At 43.6% G+C, this 10,980-nt stretch overlaps 1 protein-coding gene across 2 annotated transcripts; it reads right to left on the bottom strand.

Moving 5' to 3' along the window:
- Positions 1-2,860: 2,860 nt before the first annotated feature.
- On the bottom strand, positions 2,861-5,591 carry LOC307229331 (uncharacterized protein). Of its 2 annotated transcripts, XM_079999309.1 has the most exons (7): positions 5,181-5,591; positions 3,998-4,078; positions 3,823-3,906; positions 3,672-3,711; positions 3,539-3,590; positions 3,235-3,364; positions 2,861-3,138 (listed from the first exon to the last, which is right to left on the bottom strand). In XM_079999309.1, exons 1-7 carry the CDS (start codon positions 5,190-5,192, stop codon positions 3,010-3,012), a joined length of 528 nt encoding a protein of 175 aa, XP_079855435.1. In that variant the 5' UTR covers positions 5,193-5,591; the 3' UTR covers positions 2,861-3,009. The 2 variants fall into 2 exon arrangements, with proteins under 2 accessions (XP_079855435.1, XP_079855436.1); XM_079999310.1 differs by lacking the exon at positions 3,998-4,078.
- Between the last annotated feature and the right edge of the window lie 5,389 nt (positions 5,592-10,980).

The following is a 10,980-nucleotide window of genomic DNA, read 5'->3' as shown; positions in this document are numbered from 1 at the left end:
AACAAGGTTGCTCTGAATAAACACCGGACAATCCTTCCAAGAGTAGATTAATGTGTTGGGTTGAGATCATGCTTCTTTGCATCCCATAACTAGAATATCAAGCTGCTTTCCTGTACTGTCTGACATATTTAGGATTTTTGTATTGAGAATATACTATGGTACACTGGACCAATAACTAACACCAGGGTCTGTATCGGTGCTCATCACTAGATAAAGACATTCCTATAAGCAGGTCATTCCCTCCATCATCCACATGCCTGTCCATGAACATCCTCAACGTGGAGGTTGACTCGGACCATTGCTGCTGGAACAAGCAATGGTCCGAGTCAACCTCCACGTTGAGGAAGTTCATCAACTCCCCTTCAATCAATCCGCCTGGGTGTGACCTACCACGGAATGCCTGGGTCAACCTCAACAGACTTAGCTCTGGAGTAGCAAAGACCCAAACCTATCTGCATATGATTGGAGTGTCTGCCACAAATCTTTGTGAATGCGGAAAACCACAGACTGTTGAACACATCATTGATGAATGCCCAATCTTCAAATCACCACATGGAGTCAGCGGCCTCATTGAACTGGATGACGATACCACTTCTTGGCTAATGTCCCAATTGCCTGTGTAGCCCTACACGAACGAACGAACGATGCCTGTCCATGTCCATCTCTCCTCTTGGTTGCCCACCACCTGCTGACAGCTGCTCATCTCTCCACCTCCAGCTAATCATCTCTCCTCCATCCTCCCAGTAGTGGTTCATGCTGACCAGGTACTTCTTCCTCTGGTAGTACCTCCACATCACGATCATCCCTGTGACAGGAGAGTGAGAGGAGAGATGTATTTTTTCTAGCACAGTCTCATCTTGACATTCATGCATTGACACTCTATAAGATATACTCAGGTACAAAGACGCTGAATTCTTCTGAATGTGCTCATAGACTTTGTGGTGGAGCTTGTCAAAATGTGTTTTCTCAAGGTGGAGCAATTCAGGATCGATTTACTGCCTCCGTCAAAGGAGCGCTCAGCAGTTATTGTTCATAAGAGATGATCTTTCACTTTATAGTCTCGATGCATTGTGGCGACTGCAACATACAAATGGAGTTTAGTGCTTGTTCTACATTTACTGCTTTAAGCTCACAAACATTTCTAGCATTTATTATTGGTTGTGTCCTTTTCCTTCTGAACATCTTCTGAACATCCATCCATCATCTATACTGCTTATCCTCGTGGGGTCGCGGGGGGAGCTGGAGCCAATCCCAGCTGTCATTGGGCGAGAGGCAGGGTACACCCTGGACAGATCTATCCCAGGGCCGACATACAGAGACAAACAACTATGCACGCTCACATTCACACCTACAGTCAATTTTAGAGTCACCGATTAACCTAACCTGCATGTCTTTGGAATGTGGGAGGAAACCGGAGTACCCGGAGAAAACCCACGCAGGCACAGGAAGAACATGCAAACTGCATGCAAAGACATTCCTATAAGCAGGTCATTCCCTCCATCATCCACATGCCTGTCCATGTCCATCTCTCCTCCATCCTCTTGGTTGTCCACCACCTGCTGACAGCTGCTCATCTCTCCTCCTCCAGCTAATCATCTCAATTCCATCCTCCCAGTAGTGGTTCATGCTGACCAGGTACTTCTTCTTCTGGTAGTACCTCCACATCACGATCATTCCTGTGACAGGAGAGTGAGAGGAGAGATGTATTTTTTCTAGCACAGTCTCATCTTGACATTCATGCATTGACACTCTAATCATTGTTCTCGGGAGGACGACGCCCGTTTGGAACTGGAGCGATGACGGCTGTTTTCCACGGCGCGGCGCCAGCGTGCAGGTCCAGCGAGTGCTGAGAGAGCAGACACCAAACCTCGCCCGCTCCGTCAGATTTCACAGCACCATGTCGCTCTCCACCTCAGGCCTTCATTGTAGCTTTCTGAAAGTCATCAGCAGTACATCTTTTACTTGGTTCCATGTTGCAGTGGCTTTCATTGAATCCTCAAGGTTTATGAGTTGAAAGTGGTAGAATGTCGTCGAATACTTTTGTCTCATTGCCTCCTTTAACATCTAAGTTCCTTTTGTATGGTTTTTAGTTCAACACGGTCCTTATTTTTTTAAATGCTTTCCTTTTTCCTGTTAACGCAGTCCCTTAGTCCTGAAGTACTGTATGGTTTATTGTTCAGGAACACAGTTATCTTCTTCAGCTTCTTTCTTCTTGTTTCTTCAGTGTTGCACTTGCAGGGGTATGCACAGTATGACATTGTGTTTTATTATTTATTAAATATAGTCTCATCTATTCTGGGAAAATCAACCAAGTTGGTGGTTCTATTTTTTTTTCTTTAAATTCATATAAAAGAAAAGAAAGAAAGAATAATACTGTAAATATTTGCTGCCCCCTGTTGGCCGAGGGAAGCACTAACGTGAGGGTCACCGAGTTTGGGAGATATAAGGAAAGCCCTTCATAATTAAAGGCCTACCAGATACTATAACAACAACAACACTAATAATAATAATATTCATCACCCTTATCATCGTCATTTATACAAATGACCACCTTTCAAACGCAACACGCAGCTTAAACAAGCAAAAATACATTCAATAAAAATAAGTAAACATTATACTTGATTTTAATTTTGGGTAATCAATTTACATAGAGAGACTGATAGATCCCAATCTGCATCTGTTTTCTCTCATTGGTCTCAAATTATTTGTCTTCAATAAAATCAAATGAAACTTGTTGGTTTTGACAAAAAAAAGTATATATTTCATAATGATTCAAACAACATACACACAAATGTGTATGTTGGAGCACGGAGTTGGGCACGGAGCTGATTTGTGGGAGTGCAGAAGAAAAAAAACCCGATAAGATGACTTTTCCAAAACTTTGTGTTGGGTGCATTTAAGCGGAGTGGTAAGGTTCTCCGCAGTTAAGCGTTCGGTGAGACTGTGCCGTGAAAAGCTATAAATTACGGGAACAAACATTTCAATGAGCCTGGGTTGAAAACTTTCCCTTTAAGCCATTGAGACATGTCTGGTCAGTGATGAAACTGGTACTGTAAACACTGCGGCCCAGGCCCCAATCGCTCTTGGGGCCTGGGCCATTCCTCCGGTGATGCCAGCGATCTTTGTTCCCTTGGAAACCTTGGGATTCAAGGAGTCAGGTTGAGGGGCCAAATCGAACAATTACAACACGCTGTTTATTTGACTTTAAAAACGTCTTCCATCTCCACTCGTTACCTTATCTAAGTTGTCGGCAACGGCGTTCAGCTCGAAGATGTGGCCCTGAAAGGTCACACCGTGCTCGGCCAACAGGAGGTGGAACACCTGGATGGCTTTATAGATGCGCTGGGCTTTATTGGTGATGTTCCTGAGGAGGCGTTACAATCTATCGGTCACCGTACTCAACCCGCTGCAGCTTGGAACACACATGTTGTGTAGATTGTGCACATCTCACCAGAGAGGCTGCAGCGGGTGAGACTGGGTTTCCCCCCCAATCAATGATAAATACATAAAGTGCCATAAAAATAAAAGATCAACTTACTTAGATTCCTCATTTTCTTGTAGTGAGAGGTCAATTGCCAGGTACTCCCAAGCTGGAAGTAAGAATTCCGATTTAATGAAGTTGTTTTAATAATCATTAAAAAAAAAAAAAAAAGGTCTCGTCTCCGACTCACATTCCACCCTCTTCCACCATTCCTTCAGATACTTGGCATCCTGGTGAAAGAGGAACAAGCAGAGGACAATTTTGTCTCGTGAACGCAATCAGCTGTTCCAGAAATGTTTTTTAATATGTAAATTGACCAACGTGGGAGCTTCATGTGATACCAGCATTGGGTTGTGACGGAGCTCGTCAGGCCCAAGCCTCCGCTGGTCCACGGGAGGAGGCGACGCCGCGGTGCCGTACATTTCCTGTTGAACCACCGTCAGGCAGGAAATGACACGTTTGTGAATGTGAACGGGCCTTCTATCATTCCGTGGAGTCAATTGTTTTGGTGGTTACCGTGTAAATATTCTCCTGTATCAAGACGTTGTCATAAAGATTTTCACAATCTTTGTCGTTTGTCATTCGTCTGACAGAGATCTGCTTGGAGAAAACAAAGAATTTGAGTCTTTTTTCTTTTTTTTTAATAGTCTCATGTGTTTCTTTTGTTCTTTACCAATTTGCTCATCTTTAGATTATCCACATCATACCCTTTTTATCTTCTACTTAAAAAAAACCAACAATAAAAAAAAAAAACAGCCATTCAATGTATTTGAATGGCTGTGCTCCTCGAGCCTGTGAACCATATTTGCTCTGCAGAACACGTCTGGCCACCCTCCCATCCCACCTTGCCAGGGTAGGAAGCATCACAACCGTTTATCTAATATGGGGTGTGTTTGATACGATGACGATGCAGAGGAGAGCCGACGAGGCACCTTACCAAGATGGCTGCCGCTGACGTTGAACGGCCTGTTCAATCCACGATGGAAACAGTTTTCAACCAACTGAACGGTTTATTTTCTTTAAAAGCTTCTGTTGTTAATTAATGTGTTTGCTGTACTTCCGACACAATTTAGTAAAACCTTCATTTACCAACTCACTCAGCTCTATAACACATTTGGTTTCTCTGATTACCAATCAGGGCATTGAATAGACCAGATACTGGATGGAGTACTACCAGACAGTATTTTGGTGTATCTCTGCCATAAGAGTACAAGGATTCGCTGATCTTCTGAATTCAGATACAGTAGTAGCTATCAGTAAGGAATTGTAAATTAGGCCATTTTAGGATTATGGTCTTTTGGAATCAAACATTTCAAAACTTTATTTCACACAACCACTCACCAATCACCGAACGTACTAAGTAGGAGGCCCTTTTAAAACCCATTTCAACAGAATATATATTTATTTTTTTGACAAACCATCTGTCTTATTCAGTTAGGTATTGCAGGCAAGAATCCTCTATTTGGACGGTCAGTATTTTCAGCGGTGGGCTTTACGATTTGACAACATTAGAAATGTCGACTCTGATGCTGAAGAAATTGACTAATTTTCGAAATAGATAAATAAACGACAAAATGTTTATGAATCCAAACTTGGGATTATTGGATGTGTTTTAAGGCCTAATAACTACAGAACGCCTGCAGACACATCCACGGCGGTGCTGTCCTGAATAAAAAGCTACTATTCCTCGGGTTTCTACCTTTAATATCATCGCTGAGCAGCTCCAGTCCTCTTCTGATGATCGACGCCGACATTCTGGGGCAGTGAGCTCGAGATAAAGTGTAAATTAAATACGTTTGTCCATTCACCCGCGATTTGAGTTGTCACGCAGACCATACAGCCGTGTGCGTCTGTCAACATCCGTGTGAGCTGTGCGCCGCTAAAACTGTCCGTGCGGAACACAGCGGTCGAAGCCAATAGTTCCCAGAAGAAATTCCGTTGTGCAGAAACAAATAAAATAAACAAAACACGAATTTGTCTTTTTGGGTAATTTAACGATCAAACGAGGATAACAGTATAAACATATTTTAACCCTTATTTAAGATAAAATCGTATTTTATTACGGAGGGAGGGAAATGTACCGTTACAGCAGACTACAGAGTAAATGTATCTAAACAATACTGTATAAATATGTACACGTATAAAATATACACATGCGATACAAAAATAAGTAATAAAACACCCCAAGAAATATATAGAGTGTAGTTATTTTCAATGAAATGCAAATAGAACTCGGGGGGCCAAACTGCGGACGCGTCGTGGTACTTGCCCAAGCTGCGGCGCGGCGCGGAGAGCGGTTTCAAGACTCGGCACGTCCCGGGCGCGTCCTTCTTCGACACCGACCGGTGCTGCGACAGGACCTTCCCCTGGGTCACACGCCGCCGCCGGTGAGGCTCTTCGCGGAATACGTCGGTAACCGGGGGCGCCAGCGAGTTCGGGGAGTTCTCCGCGCCCCGGGTGTGGTGGATGTTCCGGGCGTTCGTTCCAGAACCCAGAGACAGTGAGTGGAGCTGAGGACCGAGGTCCAGAATACTCATGGATTAAATGTAATTAAGGTGTCATTCAATATGTATAAATATCTGCATCTTCAAGGGTGAAGCGGTAGTGACCACAAGACCAGCATTGCATTCCAAACTGACAAAAATGTCAAATTATGTGACCTATTGAGATAACTGAGAATTGATTAAGTATTTTGTTGACATGCAGGGTTTGTCATTGTCACACATTGGCTCTAAGATGATTAAGGAGTAAATATTTGTATTTGTCACAGTAAAGACAAAGAATTTACCTCATTTGACGTATTGCGGGAGGTTGTGCAAGGAGATTTTTGAACTTCACTCGTGATTTTATCTTCATAGACAAAAGAAAAAAAGCGTTTTGCGTCCTTTCAGGTGTAAGCGCTTCGATCACAACTTGGATTGAAATAAATACGCGGCTTTTTCGCCGCTTACTCGCCCGGTTGTGACGTCCGCGGCGCCCGGTTGCCCCGGGGCTCCCTCCAGACCCCGAAGATTAAAAAATAAAAAATATATATTTTTATTCCTCTTTACAACCTTCAAAAATGCATCATCCCTGATCGATGTAAACTTGAGCGTCATTTTATATAATTAGAATCCTATACAGATATGTAATATTATATATAATCATATACATGTATTTTATTGTTTTATTGTATTATTCTTATTCTTATTATTGCCATTGTTATTAAAACAAGACATTGGCACCGTTACAAGTGCAATTTTAACCGTTTTAATCAAAGTGTATTTATCTCCTAAAATTCCCTTTCAGAGGTTGTACAGTAAGACTAATAGGTGGAGGAGAAAGATCACCGGGTCCTAAATTTCTCCAGAATTTCCCTAAATAGAAAGTTCATGTAAAGAAACTAATATTCCTCTCAGTTTGGTGTCATTTTCCTAATGTCCATCCATTATGTTCCCCACTTCCCCTTTGTCAATTTTGGAATAAAATTAAATATGAAATATATATATTTTTAAAATATAATAAAATAATTAAATATGGCGAGAGAGTAAATATTATCTAATGTGGCCTAATGTGTGACAGTGACGGACGTTGGTGTAATAACGTTCAGAGTAACTGGTCTAGATAGTTCCATGATAGGACCTGATATTCTTTTCCGAGATGCAAAATTCAGTGGGTTACAATGTGAGATTGTTATTGTCATTGTAACTGTGAGGTTATTTATGTGTTGGCCACAGGGAAGGTCCAGCGCGCACACTGGGACCCACCCGGCAGAGAGAAGCAGAGCCCTGGCCTTCCTCATCTCACTCATCATCCTGGTCGTCTTCGTCCTAGCCGGAGGAGCCACACTGGTGTGGTACTTCCTGGGTGGGTATTACAGACCCCCCCCCCCCCCCCCCCGTCTCTGTGATCGATCGATTCAAAGCTGATTTGTCCCGTGCATGCTCTGCTACGGCGTGCAGTGAAGTGCTTGTGCTGTGTCTCTGCGACAGAGTACAGGGTGTGGGTCCTGGAGCCCCGGGTCCAGCAGCAGTACACCGCCTCCCTGTCCGTCCTCAACAGGGGCTTCTCCGCAGACCTGTCCTCCCACTCCAGCCTGGGGTTTCGGACGGAGGCCGCAGGACTGCAGGACATGGTCAGAGAGGCTACTACTGTAATAGAAAAGACAGGAAGCTGCACCGCACAAAATGATGACTTCAAGGACAAAAGACTGGAGTACTTTTAATAACTGGGACAACTTACTGTATCGTCCATTTTACAGTGAGGAACAAGAGAAAAATCTAAATGTGACTACCACAGATACTTTTATGACTTGTACAACTAGGGGTAATACAATTAATAATTTAAAATGTAAAAAATAAAATAAAACAATATAACAATAACAACATTAATAAATTATAGTAATATGTTTTATTAATAAAGCACTTTTTAACCGGATATATCTCTATAAAAAAAAAAGAAAATTCTTTCTAATAGACCAACCAACTATCTAATTCCTAAAATGTCCTTGAGCAAGACACTTAACCCCTGATGGCTGTGTCCATTGGTGTTTGAATAATTGTAAGTCGCTTTGGATAAAAGCGTCTGCTTAATGTAATGATATAAAATAGATAAAGGGAATATGCTTATTACATAAGCATATTCCCTTTATCTATTTTATTCTATATATTTTCATTTTATTCTATAAGTATTATTCGACTTACTGTATTACGTTTTAGGAATCAGTTAGTTGGTCTATTAGAAAGAAATGTTTCCCTAGGACATAATGTGTGTTATCACCGGGTGCGTTGCATTACATTTCACTGCATATATGTATGAAAGTATGTATATGTATGAAAGTATGTATACGTATGAAAGTATGTATATGTATGTGACGAATAAACCTCTTTAATCTTGAATCTTGAATAATATATATATATATATATAAATAAAGGTTAAATATAGAAATCTGAATAAAATGTAGTTGAAACTAAAAGTGTGTACATTATTTAAAAAGCCCCTCTCCCTCTCTCTCTTCACCCCCCCCCCCCCCCCCCCCCCGTCCTCAAAAACAGAGCGGACAAGAAATGGAAGGAGAAGGAAGGCTTCTCATAATTAACTCGCTGGACTGTTTGGTTTCATGGTGGATTTCCAAAAATACATGTTTTACTGATGCGCTCGTCTAGAGACATAAAAGAGAGATAAACAATTATTAGTCCCACAGCAGGGAAATTTACGAGGCTGTGTGGGACTCCTACAGAAGAAGAAGAAGAAGAAGAATCTTTAATCATCACGCAACACACTGTGAAGGAAATTCTTCCGCAATGATCGGTGAGGTTAATCTGCCTGCTATAAGAAGACAAAACTGAGAATATCCAAGATTATTTATTCTGCAGAATAAAGAGAAAGATTCACTACTGCTCCAAAGCAGCGCTGGGATCAATCTACTATCACAGAGAAAGACAGGAGGCTTTATACAGGAGAACAGGGTGCGGTTGGGGTCAGAGGTCTCCAACAGGTCTGCGCCCACCCCCCCAACTGTCTTCCTGGGTGCCCCCCCTTCCTTGACAAGGGAAATAACAGGTACTTGCAAACTTGACCAGGCAGAATGGGGGTTGCATGACAATGCACTTCTAGGTGTCCCCCATCTCTATAAAAGGTAAACATTGTAGGAGCAAAACATTTCTCTTTACATCAACTCTGGGGGGTTCTTGGGGGGACAGACACAAATGTTTTCAAACCCCCTTTTGGAGGTAGAGGCCTTTGTCCTCATTCAAAATAGTTGATCGTAATCATTTTTCCCTCACAACACCACACCATAACACATGCACACACACACACAAGCACATGCTTTGGATGGTGGCCGGTGAAATGAGGCCTCTGCATTTAACCCATCCTGGCTTGTCCTTCCTCCGGGGGCACAGCCAGGAGCAGTGGGCAGCATACAGAGCAACTCCACACAAAGCAGCACAGTGTGTGTGGTTCTGCCACTACAGGAAACCTCCTAGTGGTTTTCGGTTTTCCAATAACGATTAGATCATATATTTTGTTCTTTAGATGTCAATGTTAAAAGGGTGCAGATTAACGCTATCGGGCTTGAATCCCTCTTTCCAACAATTTGGCTCCTCTCAGGCATAAAACCCTGATAAACAAACAGCCTGTTCTGAAACCACATGAACCAAACCTTGAACAAATCTCGAAGTGGAATGCGGCCTGTCTCCCACCCCCAAGCTGTGTCCCATCATCTCCCTTCAGAGAAGCACGGACGCCCACGGCAAACTGTTGTGTTGTTTCGCGCTAACCAAATTGTTTTTTCGGCAGCTTGTGAATTCAACAGCCCTTGCACTGGGAGCTTAAACTAAATAGTTCAGAGTGTGAGATGAATGTGTTTTCAAATAAAAAAAAACATGCAAAGGGAACTTTGAGAAGCGTGAAACGGTGTGACCGCCACGCCACGTTGCCCGCGTTAACACGTTCAACCTGATGTTCTCATTATTATCTCACTCCCTCTTCTCTTTTGGTCAAAGCTGACTTCACTGTACATTTCTGTGTGTGATATGAAGCTTGTTGAACGTCCGCAGCGAGGGCAGCGTGGTGGCTCACTTCTGGGTGCTGCTCTCCGTGCCGCAGAGCCACGCCGAGGCCGTCACCCTGCAACAGCTGAGGAGGAGCCTCCGGGACGGACTGGGGGGCTACGGGGCGTGGCCGGGGGCAGAGTCCGCTGCCTACGGCGGCTACCTGCTCAACATCTCCTCACTCTATGTCACAGGTGAGCGAGGGGACGGAGCAACTGTGACATACCTCCATCGTCCTCATCTTGACCTGAGAAGTCTTTTAGGGTTAGGGTTAGGGTTAGGGTTGGGGGGGGTTAGGGTTAGGTTAGGGTTGTGGCACGGTGGCGCACGGTGGCGCAGTGCATTGCACTGCTGCCTCACAGCAAGAAGGTCCTGGGTTTGATTCCCGCCTGGGGCGCTGTTGGCACGGTGCTCCGGCAGGTTATCTCCCAAATAGGAGCCTTTCTGTGTGGAGTTTGCATGTTCTCCCCCTGCTCACATGGGGTTTCCTCCACCTCACGTCAGTAAGGACCCCCACCAAAAACATGCACCCATCATGGTCTGACCAGCGATGGACATTTATCACTTGGTCCCCGGGCGCGTCCACGTACGCTGCCCACTGCTCCTGGCTGTGCCCCTGGAGGAAGGACAAGCCAGGATGGGTCAAAAGCAGAGAATCCATTTCACCGGCCACCATCAAAAGCATGTGCGTGTGTGTGTGTGTGTGTGTGTGTGTGTGTGTGTGTGTGTGTGTGTGTGTGTGCAAGCATGTGTTGTAGTGTGGTGTGTTGCGTGATAAATAAAGACTCTTTCTTCTTCTTCTTTCTTAGGGTTAGTTATTCACCAATGAGCAAATGTTGATATTAGTAAGTGACATGGAGTCTGCAATCAGACAATACACGTTGCAGGATGAAAGGACCAAACAGAATGAAGGGGTCATGAAAATGTATCCTCAGATATTTGCGTTTTATCTTAAATGGACAAACA

Source organism: Zeus faber (assembly GCF_960531495.2).
Source record: "Zeus faber genome assembly, chromosome: 4".
In the NCBI taxonomy this organism is placed as follows: Eukaryota; Metazoa; Chordata; class Actinopteri; order Zeiformes; family Zeidae; genus Zeus; species Zeus faber.
This window is presented reverse-complemented; position numbering and strand designations above follow the sequence as displayed.